This window comes from Limanda limanda, chromosome 1, assembly GCF_963576545.1.
Source record: "Limanda limanda chromosome 1, fLimLim1.1, whole genome shotgun sequence".
Taxonomy (NCBI): Eukaryota; Metazoa; Chordata; class Actinopteri; order Pleuronectiformes; family Pleuronectidae; genus Limanda; species Limanda limanda.
Window position 1 is genome coordinate 30,098,586 of NC_083636.1, and position 19,032 is coordinate 30,117,617.

Consider the following 19,032-nt stretch of genomic DNA (forward strand, 5'->3'; position numbering starts at 1 on the left):
TAACGTAAAATAATTATTGATTGGCTATTTTTGTTACGTTATTGCAGGTATTGCAATACAAGCATTCAGACTCAAGATGTTAATCATCCATGTATAAAATGTTGTTTAGATTTTAGTACATTCCTAAAAAGTGTCTAACCAAATTGAAAACACAAGTGGTTGTATACACATTGTATATATTTACAAACAAAACAACAAAACAAAAGGAAAGGGGTGTATCTTCCTGGTACTCTCTTTATTATTTACTATTTCTTGGACCCATTTACTCCAGTTCCTTTCAAATTCCTCTTCTCTGTTTCTCAATTTAAAAGTGATTCTCTCAACTTCTTTAATCTCTTGAACTGGTAATTTAAAACACAAAGCTTTGTTTTTTTATTTTGACAATTTTAAAACACAAGACAATTTTTAAATGGTAAGACAACAATCTATTGTGTGATTTCTCTGAATTAAAGAGATCACCGGGGACACCTGAGCGCAGTTACCTGTTCTTTTCCCCCTACAGCTAAGCAATATGTCTGTGCTGTGAAAAAAAGGCTATAAGATTTATAAAGTTGTATCTTGTACTGCAGCAAAGACAAGAAGACAGTCAAGAGAAAATTAGTACAAACACTTGTCGGGGCAGGCTATCGCAGGGTCTTTGAACTAACCAACAAGTCATGATGAGTAATACAGATGCATTGAAATTCTGGACATTTGGACTATAATAGTCCACTAAAATTGTGTAAACTCTGATTATTCCCCATCATGAATACTCGTTATACTTGTACTTATTTGGATACTTAAAGAGGTACATTTTGCTTTTAGTACTTATGTAGAATTTTATATGGATGGATTTAACATCATGGTGTGTAAACCTTTACTTATATAAAATGTTGTAGTCTTCAGTGGAGCTCTGTCCTTATTACTTTTTACTTTAGTGAAGGGTTAGGGCTAAAATGAAGATGTGTGACTCCTCCTGAGTTGTAACTAATGAGAAGACTCCATAGCCTGTTTGTAATAAGAATCTTTGATTTGTTTTAAGGACAAGAAAATCTGGTTAAGTTTGCCTTTCTTCATTGTGGGACCCAGTGGATGATTTGTCCCATCTGTCTCTGTGTGGAAGGAATCAAATCACAGTCATTAGGGCTGCCTGCAGGACTGTAGGCAGATTACAGCTCATTAAGTAATATTCAGTTCTCATCCTCATTCATTTAAAACAACGATGACATCCTGAGCATATGTTGCACCTTTTTTCTGGCCACCAGATATCCTGAAAACGGTCCTGAATCCAGGAAACCTCTCTGTGTTCAGTGTTGAGCCTGAGGGGTGAAGGAACAGATGGGCCTTGAGGCTGGGGGGGTGGTCACAAAACTCTTAGTCCCATATGTCCTCGTCTTCCAGTTCCCACCATCTAATACTTTAAGCCTGCTGTGCCACACAAAGAGCCTTTCATAATAGTTAACTATCAGCACAGGTCAAACTACTGCAATCAGTGCCCTTTATCCCCAAATGACAGGCGTCGGATCTTTAATTCTGTCAAACCATCACTTTTTTCTTCATTTATACGATAAAGCAGTGTCAAGCTGCAGTGGTAGATTAGATCGAACAAATTTTCAAATGCAACATGTCAAAAAGCAGTAAGAAGGAATCTTTTGAAAAATGTTAAGTCTTATTTTGTTTGATATAAAGTGCCAAAAGATGTCCAATTTGCAAAACAGATGACAAAGAAATAAATAGTAAAAGAAAGAAAGACAAAGACAAAGACAAAGACAAAGAAAATGAAAAGACAAAGACAAAGAAAAAGAAAAGAAAAAACAAGGAAACAGAAAAGACATGAAAAAGAAAATAAGCTCATCCTGGCACATCAGAAGTTGGAGCATATGCTGTGACCATCGTTTGATAGAATCAGCTCTTTAATTTGTAATACGTTGAGCTGAGCCTGAAAGTAACATTTCATGTTGTGCTCCATGTTAAATAAAGTAGTCCCATACATTTATATTTTGCCCTCTGGTGGTGGTTGGAGCAGCCATTCTCTGAATAAACCTTTATAGAACAGCAGACTGAGTGTAAACCTGCACACTGAGAGACATCTGCAGGAGGAAGAACTGGCACATTCACTGCTCTGTGAGGCCACCGCTGCCCTGTAAAAAAAAAATTTGCATACAGCTGATGTCCTGCCCCCGGGGGTGAAAGGAGTAGGCTGAAGGGCTTCTTTGGGTTTTTAGGAGACAGGCCCCGCAGGCTGCATTGCTCCACTCCCTCATTGTCCTCCTTATGTGAACTCCATATGTCCCTCTAGCGGCAGGTGTTGCGGTGTGACCTCTGACCCGACATGCAACTTTGGCGGGTGAGGGTGAAGTTGCATTGTTAACAGAGTCTCATAGTCTAGACTGTTTAGCCGCAGAAAAAGAGAACACAATGAGATGTCTGATAAAGTATTGAACCTATGATGGAAATTGTTCTCACTCGTACAGACAAAAACACTTGTCTCATACCAAACACTTTTTAATAGACTGTCATAATAATTATAATAGAAAATTTGAATTCAAGTGTTTTGTTTGCTAGAGTTGTGTTTAAGCATGTCGAAAATGCCAATTCAGTCCCAATTAGACGAGGTTTGACAGGTCGAACAATTCATTTATCAGAAAGATCCTCTCAGCTACATTTTCCTTCTCTAAGCTGGACGCCTGACATTGGACATCCAAACAGTCACAGACACATGAGCTTCATCTTCAAAGCTTAGAAACAAACAAAATAACTGTACACGAAAGTCATTAAATAATGCTCTATTTATTTAGTTTTAAAATAGTTTCTTTTTGTTCTACAGACATATTTTCAAGGAAGCCAAGGACCTGCTGAAGCAACAAAATAAACAACCCTTTTTTGTTAATTTAAAATACTGAGCGTAAAACAAAACAAAAATCAACAGAAGAGCGAGGCTAAATTACTGGTAATGAGGGAAATATCAGACTTGAGGTTAAAATATGTGACCAAACATGCAATTTGCAACCACAGTTGAGCATCACTGCCCTTTATTTTCTATACCAAACCTCTAAAGACATGAGCAACGTCTCACTAACATCTCATATTAATCCTATAAGGAACAAGAGCAACATGGGTTTTGCAAGCAGAAGTGGTCTGTAAAATAATCAACACTACAGTAGTAGCCTCATATAGTGGAAAAACAAAGCAACTGGCCTATGGAACAAAATATCAAACTGTATTTTGAACAAATTGCACCGACTTCAAAGTTAAAATAAAACTCTAAATTTAACCTGAATAAACTAGAGGCAATTTTCAAATTGGCAAACTGACAAAGTGAAAACATATTCCATTTAGACTTTGGTTTAGTTCCTTAAAATGAGGATTGTCCCTTTTCTGTGACCAGCGAACGTTAAAATAATGACTATAGTTCTCAAGCATCACTTATAAGAATGTAGATGTGCAATAAAACAAATCTCAAGTGTTAAAACAGTGTATGAAGTTGGACTTTTGATCAAAAAAAATTCCTAATTTACCAGTATGGCGGCAGTACTGCATGAAGACAAAAATAAGACCACAGGGAAAAGAGAGCAAGCAGGCCCTGAGCATCAGGGTAAGAACAGTTCATACACTAAAATGTCTCTTCTATAAACGCTCGACACACGTGGGCACAAACTCAACACCACCTCTACTGTTTTTTTTTTTATACGTGTGCTATATTCACATCTATTATTAAAATATTTATTGTTGAGATAGCAAAAAAATCCACTGCTTTATATTAGGTAAAAGAATAAGCTTTATACCATTCTAGAAAGAAAATAGTGCACATTTCAAGGCATTCAGGCCATCTTGCTTTGCAGTATTCCATGGAAGATACATTTTCCTCAGTTGTTATAAAGGGGTCCCCAGAGGTTTAAAGGTGTTTGCATTCACTCAGAGTGGGCATGCAAACAGTGAAGTGCATCCAGTCAGCCCTGCAGAAACATACAATCACTGAGAGCTAAACGTCGCTCTGCAGCAGAGACGTGGCGTCCAACATAAAAATCTATCTCGGACCAAAACATACACACGTTCTATTGACAAACACACACCATCGCCACATATTGTGCTGCTGCTGTGGAAATGAGTCCTACCTTGTAGTGTGTCTGTGACAAATGTGCTTGTGTTGTGTTTCCCCATAGTGTGACCAGTGGTTTGATTTGTTATCACGAAGAAGGAAAAGTGAACTCTCACAGTAACGCAAATGAAAACTGTGAATTTAAAGCAAGAAACATTGAGTAATCTAATTATTAGCTTTTTGGTGGAGGGTTCACACTAGATGAGAAAATCTTCATAACGGCCCTGTCTATTAAAAACGAAGCTACAGCTAGCAGCGAGTTATCTTAGCTTAGCATAGACCAGTGAACCTGTGATGGTTGCTACCTTCGGACACAGCCGAGCTGTTCCCTGTGTTTCCAGTCTTAAGCTAAGCTAACCAGCTAGTGGCTGTATATTTCTCAAAAAGATATTTATTTTACTCATTTAAATTCTTGGCAAGAAAATGAATGGAAATCATAATTTCCCAAAATGTCCAACCACTTCAACACAAAGCAAAACTTAACACTACTGGACAGATCAGAGTACAGGCTGTGTGATGCTGGGCACTGTATAATAAAGCAAAGACATCAATGCAGATCTAAATATGAAACCAGTGGTGAGACTTCTGAAAACAAAAATGTACAACAGAAAGTGTACAAGCTGCCATTTTGTCTTGACCGCAGGTGACTGCAGATAAAAATGCAGAATCGTGATACTGACCCGCTTTCAAGCAGCAAGTTGAAGTTTTCTCTGTACAGCCTGCAAGCACACAACACAAAATGACTACCTACATATGTTATGAAGGGGTAACTGAGGTATCAAATGAAGGGAGGATATTGCTATCATTAACAAATATATCACTCTTAACGTGTGTTTCCACCTGCACTGAAAAAGCTGTGCCATTTTATTAGAACTAATTTCATAGATGACAAGCCAGGCCGGGGAATTACGTCAGCAGAATGGCTTTGATACATATGATTGTTCAACAGTAAGTTAAAAAACAAACAAACAGTGCCCTGGAGCTGATAGAGTTCACAAGCGGTTACAGGCGAGGCTGCAACGCTAGGAAGGATTTCAGCCGTAACATGGAGGCGAGGTGAGACGGGTGAGGATCGGGAGTGAGAGGAAGAAACAAGGAGTCTTCAGTGTACAAGTCGTCTAAAGAAGGTATTTGTGTCCGGTGTCCTCGTCGAGCGTGAGGTCCACCACTTCAGGAGGGGACACCCAGTTAGGCTGAGGGGAAACAGTAGTCCAGAGCTGGGGTTGATTTGTGCTGTTTAACTGCTCCACTGAATTCTCCTTCCAGGAGGACAGACTCTTAATCACACCTCCACACGGGTGGGCGCATCTGGAGGGATAAAAATGAATTATTTTTATAAACTGGCAGGGAAATATTGGATTTTCTACAATTGAGTATTAGGGCCATATGTCATAATAAATTATAATTTTCATGCCGGCGACAGTTTGATCTTCAAATATTCCCCTGCAATATTTCACTTTGTTCTCAAAATCTCAAGATTTCTCCCAATGTAAGTGGCCCTAATACTCTGTTGTTATATTTAGTCTATAAAATAATAACATTACTTTTCCCCCTTCAAGTCTTTACCTTGGTTTCTCTTGTACGCCGACTATTTCCACCTCGCTGTCAGAGGAAGCAATGTTAATCTGGCTCTTGCGTTGAGAACTCTTGTGCGACAGCTCTGCCTCCACGTGGCCTGAAACAAACAAAGAGGAACAGTCACACATTGTGGGGAGGGTTGGCAGCAGTAGGGAGCTTCAGGCCCTGCTGACACATGAAGACTGCAGCTGCCTTGACAGACAAGGATGAATCTGACACTTGTGTTTTGAGACGCTGACCGGATAGCATGGAGTGACTGACAAAACAGAAAATTGTGGACATTACATTCATGTTTCGAAAATGCCAGCTAGACCGGCATTAAAAGGTCAATTCTTTTTGTCTTTTAATAGCCCCAAAATGCAAGCAATCAGTGTGGGAGGCAGATTGGCACGTTCAATGACGTCTTGTTGACATTAATAAGAAAGGTTCCCCACTTCTGCGTGACACCTATGCCTCTAAAAGTCCTGTCTTCACTGAGAGGAGTGGAAAGGATCAGTTGAGATATACTGGGTTTGTAACTGACCTGAGATTGAGCTCAGAGCTCTTACACACCCAGAGTAAGCTGCCATATCCTGGCCTCTGTGTGTTTTTAGCTCATGCTTTATCACCGTAGGCCGGTCTGTCTCCACACTCATACTCTCCTGGTTAGAATCAGTGTCTGAAATATCATAGTGACCCACTACTGGAGGCCCGTCTGCGGGAAACAAAGAGAACACTTCATTATTCAAATCGTCCCTGGAAATAGTGGGAGTCTGGATCGGACACTGTACGCCCATAGTCCTGCTTACTGCAGCATCAGATGTGTTTGTAAACAAGAAAACAGCCTGTTTTACCAGATGCTAAGGTAAACCAGTAGAAAGATAACAGCCCTCGATTGGCTGCAAAACACAAACAATTACATCTATGATAATCTCGTCAAGCCATGTGAGTGAGGCTTTTATAAGAGTGGATGTGTTTGCGGTGCATCATTAACCCCTTTGCAGCAGCATAGTCTTTTCTCTCCATTTATTGCTTTTAAAAGGAACAGCCATTCACATGAAACACCAGAATACAGTCATTACAAAACACTTTCAACATAAATCTTACTCGGTGAGAGACACGTTGTGGGATAACAAAAGCCGACGAACAGAATAGAGAGGAACTGTGGAAGAGCAGGAACACAAATCTTTGTTCTACCCTGTCATAGGAGTCCCTGGGAGACACACACACACAGCTACCCAGACTCGTGTGTGTGTGTGAGAGAGAGGCTATGAGAACGCTGCCTATGAATAGCTGATTGGTAGCAGGGTTACCAGAGAAAAAAAGCACATGGTAAAAGGTCATGTATTAAGGATAGAAAAAGGACTAATGTAAACCAGGATAGTCTCTTTGGTAAACAATGGACTGTCCTTAGTGTTGTTTATAATGCACACAGCTTGTGATTGTATGCACAAGGCTCTCGTTACCGTGTTGATTTAAAGGTTATTTCAGTTTGAATAAATGCGAGACGGCAGTTGTTGGATCCATTTAAACGCAAAAGTATGAAACAAAAAACACCGATATCCACACCATTTGAAACAAAACCATTCGGCCAAGAGAAAACAACTAAGTAGATAAAAATGTTCTGTCAGTAACTGTTTATCAGCATAAGCAAAGTTGCACACATGCTGCTGACGAAAACTAATTTGGCCTTGCACATTCTGTATACTAATATAGTCACATGCAAACAGGTGGGGAAACGATGCTGTAGGGTCTGTAAAATTGACAGTCAAGGGGCTACATATACACACATACAGAAAACACTGTAACATCCTAACTATAAATATGATTAGGCCAAAGAGTCCATCAATGTCTGTGATGCTTCGATAGTGTTAGCTGTGTTAAGAACGCTATGGTCGTCAGTGAAAGTAGTTTGAGACGACTATTGAGAAGGAGTAACTCCGCCTCAAACACCACGGGATCTGAACCGGAGAAGGCCACTTAATCACCCAGATCTTTTTTTTTTAGTCAAACCAGTAAACATTGCCATGCACCACACTGCAGCTGTACTACTGCTGTGTTTCTGTAAGTTTGATGCCTGGGCTTTTAGTTTTTAGGTCACAGTCGAGCTGTGGAACATGAGGTGCCTTGTGGAGACACAGGCCAAGCTGGCAGACCAGTGCAAAATTAAAACAAAAAAAATTAACTTGGCAAATATAATGCATGAAAACTTGAGGCTCTTGTCATTGCAGCTAACAGCTACAACAAAAGGAATCCCATTCCTTGTCTGATGCCCATAAACTACACATAGGCTACTAAAAATAGCTGGGAATCATTCCTCCCTCACTAGTTTCCTGTTACTGCACACAGGCAGCGATAGCAGCAAATGTAACAGAAAGGCAAATATAAAAAAATGTAAACACGTCTAATCTAATTACATAATCTTAGAAAGCAAGAAATTGTGTGGGTAAGTATATTGCATTTATATTTATAGGCATATCTATGTGTAAATGTTTTGATGTTAATAAAGCTATGCCACCAAAGTAAAGGGTGTCATTAGATTTCTAAATTCCTGAAACATTTATGAGCAAAGTGCTTACATAATTCAGGAAAAACAATGCTAATGTAGGGTGCTGAACCTGATTTCTATAGAAATTGTACTATGACGCTTAATCTATCTTTCCCAGCACAAGTTCAGAATGACAAGGCACATGCTATTAAGCAGCAGCACCCTAACTTGCAATGTCATGATGGCCGCCCCGGTGCTGTAATGCACAATCCTGTATGGATGACGTATTGAGCTACTGTGTGTGTTTATGTGTGTACAGCTTTTAAACTAAAATCAAACAAGCTATACAATAAGCAAAACAGTAAGAGCCCTGACTCGACAGTTCATCGAGATTTGCCCCGTGTCCATGTCACCGATGCTGCAGAAATCAAACAGGTGAGTTGAAGGATTGAATGAAAGTCAAATCTCACAGTGATTCAGTGCCAGCAGACACACTTGGGCCTCAGGTCTGCACAGTCAGCTTCAAATAAGCAGCTCCAGCCGCCGATGAACGTGTATCTGTTGTTCGGTGACCTTGCATCATTTACCCATTGCCATGCTTTCTGTATGAACTAATTCTACACTTAGTAAGATCGTAGTGTGAAACTGCAAAGAGTGAAGAAGTGAAATCTAAATATTCAAGAGACCTGGGTCTGGAACAACTAGATTTCCATTCTGAGTGACCACTTCCGGTATGATGTTGTTGTTGTTTATAGGGGTTGGGGGGAGACTGTTGTCTCGTGCCGACATGTAGGCGGCCATAGTCTCTGCAGACTCAGACGATGGCAAAAAGGAACTTGGAGGGGACGGGCGTCCCCTCTGGGAGTGATGTTGCGGCCCCTCGTGGGCGTCACTTGAGCGTTTGGACGAGTCCGCGTCTGAGTCGAGGTGTGCAAGCTTTTCCATCCAGATGCGGAAGCGCTCCTCGGTCTGACGCTGCATCACGGCAAAGCGCGTCATGGCCTCCTCCAGCACGCTGCCGATGCCGTTCCTGTCCCACGAGCTGCTGTCCAGCAGCCCATGAATCTGGGCGCCCACTCTGGATCTCTCCGATGCACGTCTGAAGCCAGCTTTAAAGACATTGAGGCCAAGCCATAAGAAAATACAGTAGCACTTTCATGCTTCGGAGGTGGACTTTTGTATTAAAAAGAGAAAATGACAGTTTGTTTTTGGTTACGTGCAGATCGACTCGGTCATGCTGATGGACTACATCATGCAGTTGTAGCACTCAAATCTGTGTGCGGGATGTAAAAATGGTTGAAAACGTTTTATGTACAACGGAGCCCTACAGTAAGGAACTGGATGTCTCAGGAGACATATTCAGGGACTGCGGTTTGAAAAGTGTGTTAACTGATGAGACTGAGGCAAACACACCCACTTAAGATAAATTAATTACAAAGACTATTATGTCAAAAACTAGTGATCTAAATAATCATTCATTAAACAAACCACTAACAAACACTTCAATCCTGAATTTAAAGGAACAGAAAAGCTGACAACTTGAACCAACCCCAAAGGTTTATGTTTTAAGGAAAACAGGAAAAGTTCAGCCTGAAGTAGGCATAGTGACTTCTTCCACAACAGCAGCAAACTTTAACCAAGCAGTAGTTAATTACAGAGAACTCACGTCCACAAGTGTCAGGAAACATTAGATTCACTGAGGGAACAAACACAGGACTGATGTGCAGGCAGACAATACTGTCAGCGGTTAATCCTATTACACACTTCTGTGACTGAGTTCAGTTTGCAGAACAACCATTTACTCTAAAAGCTGTATATGCATTAATATGTTAGAGTCGCTGACACAAGGGCTAGACAAATTCTCAAAGGTGCTATGGAACTCAAAAGAAAGAGCCACCTGTTTACAAAAAGCTTTGTCGCCCCCTGTGAAGGCAGAGCGGAGTGTACGACAGACCTGAGGAATAGTTTAAAGCCACAGGCAGAGAGAGAGGGAGAAAAATAATAATACTAAATGCCAAGCAGCCTTGAGGTGACACAGACATTCACTGTACCTCCCTTAATAGAAAAAAATATTTTAATATTTTTAAATGGTCTTTACACATGCTCTTAAAATGGCTGATGTCTAAACTTTCTGGTATGAGGTAACATTTCTAAAGCGAATAGAGTCCTAACAGTCGCTGCAGAGTTTCGCAACTCCGACCAACACAGTGAGATCATTCACCAGCGTCTATTGACAGCAAAGGCTGCAGATAAAAATGGCTCACTTGTTGAATTGCAGAACCCACAATACAGATTCGAGTAACACAGCTCTGTTTTTATTATTCTATGGAGTTGAAAAATGACCACTAGTTTACCAAAGCATGCCAACGATGAGACAAAGTTCCAAACTAAACACATGTTGTACTACTACGAGTGACTGGGCATGGGCCCTTCTAGGGTGAATGAAGACAGATGAGTGAGAAAATAACAAAAAAGACAATAAAACAAACAGACAAAGCATTGCTAACACTGATCTGATATCATGAAGTATGAACTATATGTGACTAGTCAGTTTGATTTGGGGTGCCTGAAGTTTTATGTTACAGTCTGTATTTGACTGATGGCAAATGATCTGTGATTGTTATACAGGGTTAGTCTGTGTGTCTTTTCATTACCATGTGAGTGTGTTTTACACAAGATATCTAAGTGACTGCTGCTACTGTTATTCTAGAAAATGATACTGTGATAATGTGCTGTGTGTTGTGAACCCTGGATGTTACCTGGAATATCTGTCTTGATTGTCTTGCTACCTCCTGAAGTGTCATCATCCTCATCGTCAGAGGTGCTGGTGCTGGAGTCGCACGTGAGCTCGCTGTCACTCGTACTGCTGTCCTGCAGCAGGTTATACTTCTTCCGTGCTGCCGCCTCTCGTTTTTGCCTCAGCAAACGCATGCGCTCTTTGTGTTTCTGGCTCCGATGACCTTTCACTTTCCCCAGCTTCCCGTTGGTTTGTTTTTCATGTCCTCCTGCTGCTACCACATTGGACTGGCAACGATTCTTCTTTGCGGCCATGGCATTGGGAGGCATCTCGCTCTCGGAACGCGACCGCCGAGACTTCCTCCCCCCCGCCGTCGTGGCAGATGCTTGCTTTCTTCCTGGCTGCCCAGAATCATTTACAGCTTCCATGTTGCCCTCTTCATCTTCGCCTGCAGGAGCAGCAGCCCCTTCTTCCCCCGAGGAGAGTGTATCCGAGTCAGCAAGGTGGCCGCTGGATGAGGGGGAGAGCATGCAGGGGTTTGAGGAGTCACTCTCATAGATATGATGGGAAGCGGGCTTGTCGCTTTCTGTAGAGGCGTTCTGGGACTCTGGGGAGTCTCTGCGGAGCTCTTTCATCAGGCATGGCATGGAGAGGAGGCTCTGCTCCCCCTCTGTATTCAAGGGGCTGTCTCCCTCTTTTTCCCCTGGTGGTGAGCTTGTACTGGTGGTGGTCTCCGTTTTCAGATGTTCGTCCTGGTCGTCCTGAACAGAAGCCGTGGCTGATTGTGCTTCATCAAGGCACTCCGAGGGGCACTCGGCATCCACAAATTCCTCTGCCTTTTCTGAATCAGCCATCTTCATCCTAGTTGAGACCAGAGCCCAAAGGTCCGACAAACATGGACCAATGTGCCTGGATAGGAGCTCACCTGCTGGAAGAAAAAAATAATTCAGAGTGAAAAACAGTGCATCTTGATGCATGTCAGGAAATGGAGCATAACTTAGTGCATATTGTATTACAAGTTAGACTTTCAGTAAATAATTGTGAGTCAAACTGGACTGTCACCGTGGCTGTCTGCATTTGAACGACTACTTCAAACATGTGTGGGATAAACGCTGTGAACGTGAGGTCAAATATAAGATATTGGCCATTGCTTTCCATATTTAGAGGGCAGTATTTACTAATGCATTGTTAAAATTATTAAGTCATACATGTTCATATTGTCATCATCATAAACAATAGAAGGCCACAGAAATGTATATTTGGATCTAAATGATGAGATCTCCAATTCAACTAAGTAGGCATCAGTGCACAGGTTTTCTTCGCCATTGAAAATCGTTCATAACCACTGACTTTCCCCCTATTTGTACATTTTGTATTAAGTTCACAAGTTGCAAAACTGTTGACTTTTCCTAAGCAGAACCAACAAATACTCGCTTTAAATATGAGGTAATAATCTGGCCAGAAATTCCCATTTATCGATGTAGCTGGTGAACACTGACATTAGCTAATATGAAGACTAGATTCTACTCTTACTTTAAATTTCAATCTATTTAACGTCTCACTCAGTTAGAAAATGTGTTCACTAACATCTGTTAAACCTCCTCAGTCACATCAAACTACGTGTGTGTACACTAAGAAGCATTTTAGTGCCTGGAGGAATGTCTTTGGTTACTTGTGTCTGAGGCTAGCTGAGGCTAACACAGGATCTGTTCTACTACTTTTAGCTGCGTAGTGAAGCTAACCTCGGCCATAACCTCACACTCGCCAACTAGGCGAGGAGAAGACGGGTCATTGAAACATATTCGGGTTGCGGGACAGCTGCCTAGCCGGGTCCTATAAATGGAAGCGGTATCTATCCAGCCCGAGGTGTACCAGGCAGGATCATGTCAGCGGCTAACGTTATCCGAAGCAACTTAGCATCTGACATCGGCTGCGCTAGTAGAAACTTACCGCGGCGTTACTTCTATTCTTCTTCTCCCCGCGTCAGACTTTTCCACATCTTTGGTAATTTGTGGCCTCTTGGATTTTCACTGCATAAACGCCCCCGTGCAGAATGCGCTTCACTTCGGGGAACTTGGAGGAATTTGAAGGTGTTTTGGCGCAGTGCGCTCGCAGCTTTGCGAGCCCTGTTAGCGGCTAGCTGTGTGTTTATTTTAAAATGTCTCCATCGGCCGTTCACAAAGATACATGCGCCACTTCCGGCCTGCTGCTCGGGGCCGAGCGCCCCCTACGGTCAGAGAATAATACTACAGACTGGGAAAATACTGCAGCACCGGTTTTGGTAAAACTTTGTTCGTCACAAAAAATCCACAGGGATGGTCATTTCAATGCGGTGGTACATTTTATCAGGGATCAGAAAAAAAAATACTTTCACAGAAATTACTGCTGAATACAAGCAGACTTATGTTAAGGGGTTTACTTATATATCAGAAATGTCTCCATTGATTTATAAAGACAACCAATATAACACTTTTGAAGGAGTTAATGCAACAGAGATAGAAAATAAACTCCGGAGACAATTTTCTGGATAATATATCAGTAATCAGAACAGATCTGATTTTTTTGTTGATGTTAAATGAAAAGATACAAATTTTACAGTATGCACTGATGCTTTATAAAAGGTACTCTGACCCAAAGGTAATTTTGGAAGAAATTAACCGATTCGATCAGAAATAATTATATTCATTAATTTAGTTGATGATCACTATCATTCCTTATAAAACAGAATACATGTGATTTAGAGGTTATGAAGGGACTTGGTACTGTGAAGTTCTAACTGGGATTTTCCTGACAGATTAATTTCAGCCACTGCCTTCTATTTCAACTTAAAATGTCAACAAACTATATATTATTTTTAGGGCTGCCATCAACAGCTAAATTGCACTATCAATTTTCAATACAATGTCAACAAGTTTCGGGGGAATCATCACTCCTTTTCAGAGCCTTTTAATATCATATTTTGAATTTAAGTGCAAGAGCCCAAAACATATTAATTTATATTATATTAAAAATGGAATATAAGATAAAAATAAGTAGAGGCGCTTTATTTTTAGAAGTACTTCCGGGTCACTGTGACCTTTCTTCGGATCTACTTCCGTGTCCGCCATCCTTCTCTCTCGGCTCCGGGGGCAGCTCAGACTTCAGGACTCAGCCATGTTGTCAGTTCGCGTCGCAGCGGCTCTCGCCCGCGCTTTACCTCGACGAGCTGGATTTGTAAGCACCTCTAACTTCTTTATTCTTACATTTGTGTTGACCTTATCCAGAAAAACTTGCATTTATCCGCATTTAGCGTCATGGCGGTGCGGTGTCTTTGCAGCGGAGGGCACCGGGCCCTTCACCACAGGGTTCAAGTTAGTAGATGACGGGCAGCAGCAGCAACGACCCTCCTTACAGACAGTGAAGTGCATCATTAATATGAACTAGACGTTGAAATTAATGTCTGGTTCTTGTATTGAGCCTGTGAGACATTGTCAGTGAGTAGGACGAGGCCGAAGTACAGTAGTGAAGGTCAGGTTGAGCTCAGATCAGACGCCAGCTTCACTGCTAATGCGTTTCACAGGCTAAGTCTTGGCAACTACATATTTAACTCGAAGTCAGTTTTATAGACACTGGTAGCTAATTTAGCTTTTATTTTCTACAAGTAATCTACAATTAAATGTATTTGGAAACTGCTCACCTCTACTCAATCAATGCGTACCACTGTTCTGAATGGGGCGAGGTAATGAATTATTGAAAAGTAATAACAAAATTTAGAAATCTACCTTATTTCAAATGTTGATTTTGTTACATATTTTATAAACTAGAATGGTACTCAATAGAGTGCATATCCTCTCCAAGGCCCACCAGTCTCCTTCAATTCAATCCAGCTGCTCCAAATTTATCTTACTGATAGTTATAAGTCTCCCAAATATGCCAGATTGTTTTCATCAATATCTCTATAATTATTTTTTATGAAATTCCCAAAAATGTCAATGTCAAAACGTCCTATCCTGCAATGTTAAGAAAGTGGGAGGGGGGGAATCTGCCATACCAGAATTGAATGGGTTCTTCTCTGACGCAATATAAAATGCAAATGAAAACATTACATCCTTGTTAGAGTAAATCAACCAAAGAAGGGTTTGTTCTGGGCGCCATCGATAGTTGTTTAAATGTATGCATTTTTAACAGTTGTCTTTTTTTTGTAACAACTAACAGAATAATGTTTTTTCATATTTCATACCTGTATGAAAAATACAAAATAGTATCAGTTTTTCCTAATTTATTAGTTGACCCCATCGGTTGAATTTATTTTTTTGGAATATGATATACCCAATAAATTGTATGTGTTGGAGTTGGATTCAGTTAGCTTTAAAATGTTGAAGTTATTTTGACTTAATAAAATCTTTTCCTTTACTTCTTCCCATTGGCACGCAGGTATCCAAGAACATCGCTGCAGTATGTGTAGGCGCCAAGAGTCTACACACTACCAGCCCATGGCTGGTGAAAACAGGTATTTAAAAGAATTGTCTAAAAAGCTTATTTAAAAATTATTTAATTTGATTATATATTAGCCAGCAAGCTTTACAAATATCAAGGGCTAGACTCATCTGTATCATGTGGAGTTTTCCAAGCTAATGCTGAACATTCCTTATAGGAACTGCCGAGGTCTCATCCATTCTTGAGGAGAAGATACTGGGAGCTGACCACAGCTCTGATTTGGAAGAGACTGGTCGCGTGCTGTCCATCGGTGATGGTATTGCCAGAGTGTACGGTCTCAGGAATGTACAGGCTGAGGAGATGGTGGAGTTCTCCTCTGGTCTCAAGGTAACATTGGTGTTATTCTTAGATACTGACCTCTGTACAGAATGTTTAAATATACTTCACATAAGTATGTCACTTATTTATAAAACTCTGTACATTTTGAGTATCAAATACAACCGACATGTAATCAGTAATTTAGCCATGTAAATGCAGGGGAGATTGATAATAACTGTTGTTTCTTCTGTTCTTCAGGGCATGTCTCTGAACTTGGAGCCCGACAACGTTGGTGTTGTGGTGTTCGGTAACGACAAACTGATCAAGGAGGGCGACGTTGTCAAGAGAACCGGCGCTATTGTAGATGTCCCTGTTGGTGTAGAGCTCCTGGGCCGTGTGGTCGATGCTCTGGGAAACGCCATCGATGGAAAGGTAACGACAGAATTCATTTTCAAGATGGGTCGTCTTCCGGTGTTCCTTATGTTCATAAATTTCGAGTAATTATATTGGCATGAGGCAGACAGACCCATTGCAGTTTAGCTACAACGTTTCAGAATTAGATGACAACCTCTGATTACTCTTTTCTAAAGACCAACGTTTCAAATATCAGTTTGAGAAACAAAGAAAAATTATAAATCCTCAAATTTGTGGATTCGTTGATGATAGTTTACTTTTTAGTTTATCACTTTGTCAGGTAACTATTGATTTCAATTCTAAAGAGCAGGGAAATTTTGCCATATATTTTATATTTGAAATTTGTTGATCCCATTAAAATGTTCGTCTTTCACTTTTTTCTTCAAAGGGCCCCCTGGGCTCTAATGAGCGTAGGCGTGTAGGTCTGAAGGCCCCTGGTATCATCCCCCGTATCTCTGTGAGGGAGCCCATGCAGACCGGCATCAAAGCCGTGGACAGTCTGGTGCCCATCGGTCGTGGACAGCGTGAACTCATCATTGGAGACAGGCAGACTGGGTAAGAGGATCTTTGCTCATAGTGAATAATGCAGCAATCTGAAAAACATAACTTAGTTCTTTCCACATCAATAACCTTTTAAAGGAACTGCTGCGTGACATTTAATGTGAATCATAGTAATTCGGGGTCATTCAGCTTTGTAGAGCAAGAATCAAGACAAGATTCTTGATGCACTTATAGACGTAGTGCTTTGAAATGGAAATTATAATAGGTTTGTCAAGACAAAAGGCAAACATTGAGGAAAGTTTGAGTTTGTTTCAACTGGGGAAATAGGAAATAGAGGCCTCTCTCTATGATAAGCCTGTCCCAAAATAAAGGCCTGGTTCTTTTTGTCCCTGATATAAATAAAAGCCAATGTAACTGTTAGAGAATTTATACGGAGAATATCGGGCCCCTAAAAAACACAATTAAAAAGCACCACTGTACAACATGGATGTGTTTGTTTGGCGTTTCCACGGTGCTTAGTCTCTTAATCTGTGCTACAGCAAAACCGCCATCGCCATCGACACAATCATCAACCAGAAGCGTTTCAACGATGGAACTGATGAGAAGAAGAAGCTGTATTGCATCTACGTCGCCATTGGCCAGAAGAGATCCACAGTGGCTCAGCTGGTGAAGAGGCTCACAGACGCCAAGGCCATGGAGTACACCATCGTGGTGTCTGCCACCGCCTCCGATGCCGCCCCACTGCAGTACCTGGCTCCTTACTCCGGCTGCTCCATGGGAGAGTACTTCAGGGACAACGGCAAGCACGCCCTGATCATCTATGACGATCTGTCCAAGCAGGTGATTGTTTGAAGGGATTTTTAGCACATAAAATCATTTTCTGAAGGTTCAGGTTAGAGCTAAACTCAACCTTGTTCTATCTTCCTTCAGGCCGTCGCCTACCGTCAGATGTCTCTGCTGCTCCGTCGTCCCCCCGGTCGTGAGGCCTACCCAGGAGATGTCTTCTACCTGCATTCCCGTCTGCTGGAGAGAGCTGCCAAGATGAACGACAACTTTGGCGGCGGCTCCCTCACAGCCCTCCCCGTTATCGAGACACAGGCTGGAGACGTGTCAGCCTACATTCCAACCAATGTCATCTCTATCACAGACGGACAGGTGAGCGTGTGATTCATTGTCACACTTCATCAAAAGGAAGTCCTGAGCAGGTATTTAAACATTGTTTATTCTCTCAGATCTTCTTGGAGACTGAGCTGTTCTACAAGGGTATCCGCCCAGCCATCAACGTCGGTCTGTCTGTGTCGCGTGTCGGGTCTGCTGCCCAGACCAAGGCCATGAAGCAGGTCAGACTCTCTTTCACTCCCTCGTCTCCCAGCTGAGATCAGTTAATCTCCTTGATTCTGACTTGTTGATTCTGTCCATCGCCAGGTGGCCGGCACCATGAAGCTGGAGCTTGCCCAGTACCGTGAGGTGGCCGCCTTCGCTCAGTTCGGCTCTGACTTGGACGCTGCCACTCAGCAGCTTCTGAGCCGTGGTGTTCGTCTGACAGAGCTCCTGAAACAGGGGCAGTACTGTGAGTATTCACTGTTCTTTTCACGACTGAAAATGAAGAATGTATACAGCCTAGAGTTGTCGTTAACCGTATCGGTTTACCTTTTGTTTTTCAGGTCCCATGGCCATTGAAGAACAGGTCACGGTCATTTATGCTGGTGTGAGAGGATACCTGGACAAAATGGAGCCAAGCAAGATCACCAGGTTCGAGAGTACCTTCCTGCAGCACGTTCTGAGCCAGCACAAAGACCTGCTGTCAGCTATTAGGTAAGTTAAGACCTTTTGAAAGAGAAGCATGTGTGGGATTTTTGCATTACTGTAACTAATCTCCTCTTCGTTGCAGGACTGATGGCATGATCTCTGAGGCATCTGATGCCACGCTCAAGAAGGTTGTCCTGAGCTTCCTCGCCAGCTTTGAGTAAAGTGACGCTCTAATGCTCTGGTTGTTTTCATGTTTGCCTAGTGCTGTGTCAGTAATGGTTTCTATGAACTTGAACTATGGAAAAAAAAAAGTGGCACTTGATCTTAAATGTACAGATATCTCCTAACAGAGAATAAAGTATTCCAACTAATGATTTTATCGCCTCTTAATGATTGGTTGACTGTTGTTGGGTTACATATCTTCAGACCACAATTTGAAAGTCTTGCTGATCATAAAATAACACAGTAAAAATATGGAACATTGCTGGGATACAGTGCACAGCTCCGTCTCTGAACTATGTTTCTTTTGAACAAAACAATTAAAAAGCAGATGATGATGCCCTGGTATTTTACCTGCTGTGTCTTCCCGGCAAACTTAAAAAACAACACTGAAAACTTCCCACACGTCTTTCAAAAGCCAGCATGTTGACGCAGCACACTAGAACATTACTTTCATTATAATGTCCAAAGCTGAATAATTAACCAGTTTAAAACACGACAGTAAGTCTGTCATTTCTTGAAACTTCACAGATGACACTATTCTCCTTCTGCCAT

At 41.5% G+C, this 19,032-nt stretch overlaps 2 protein-coding genes across 5 annotated transcripts; one reads left to right on the forward strand and one right to left on the reverse strand.

Annotated features, from left to right (window-relative positions):
• Positions 1-2,750: 2,750 nt before the first annotated feature.
• ark2n (arkadia (rnf111) N-terminal like PKA signaling regulator 2n) lies at positions 2,751-13,001 on the reverse strand. Of its 4 annotated transcripts, none has more exons than XM_061071360.1 (5): positions 12,811-13,001; positions 10,883-11,785; positions 6,180-6,350; positions 5,645-5,753; positions 2,751-5,386 (listed from the first exon to the last, which is right to left on the reverse strand). In XM_061071360.1, exons 2-5 carry the CDS (start codon positions 11,718-11,720, stop codon positions 5,197-5,199), a joined length of 1,308 nt encoding a protein of 435 aa, XP_060927343.1. In that variant the 5' UTR covers positions 11,721-11,785; positions 12,811-13,001; the 3' UTR covers positions 2,751-5,196. The 4 variants fall into 4 exon arrangements, with proteins under 4 accessions (XP_060927343.1, XP_060927335.1, XP_060927361.1 ...); XM_061071352.1 differs by having other exon boundaries at positions 10,883-11,788; XM_061071378.1 differs by lacking the exon at positions 6,180-6,350 and having other exon boundaries at positions 10,883-11,788.
• Positions 13,002-13,951: 950 nt separating this feature from the next.
• Positions 13,952-18,629, forward strand: atp5fa1 (ATP synthase F1 subunit alpha). Its single transcript, XM_061081525.1, has 11 exons — positions 13,952-14,073; positions 15,274-15,349; positions 15,494-15,663; positions 15,853-16,026; positions 16,397-16,563; positions 17,049-17,349; positions 17,440-17,664; positions 17,742-17,849; positions 17,935-18,079; positions 18,174-18,324; positions 18,401-18,629. The coding sequence occupies exons 1-11, from the start codon at positions 14,014-14,016 to the stop codon at positions 18,477-18,479; spliced, it is 1,656 nt and encodes a 551-aa protein (XP_060937508.1). The 5' UTR covers positions 13,952-14,013; the 3' UTR covers positions 18,480-18,629.
• Positions 18,630-19,032: the final 403 nt, after the last annotated feature.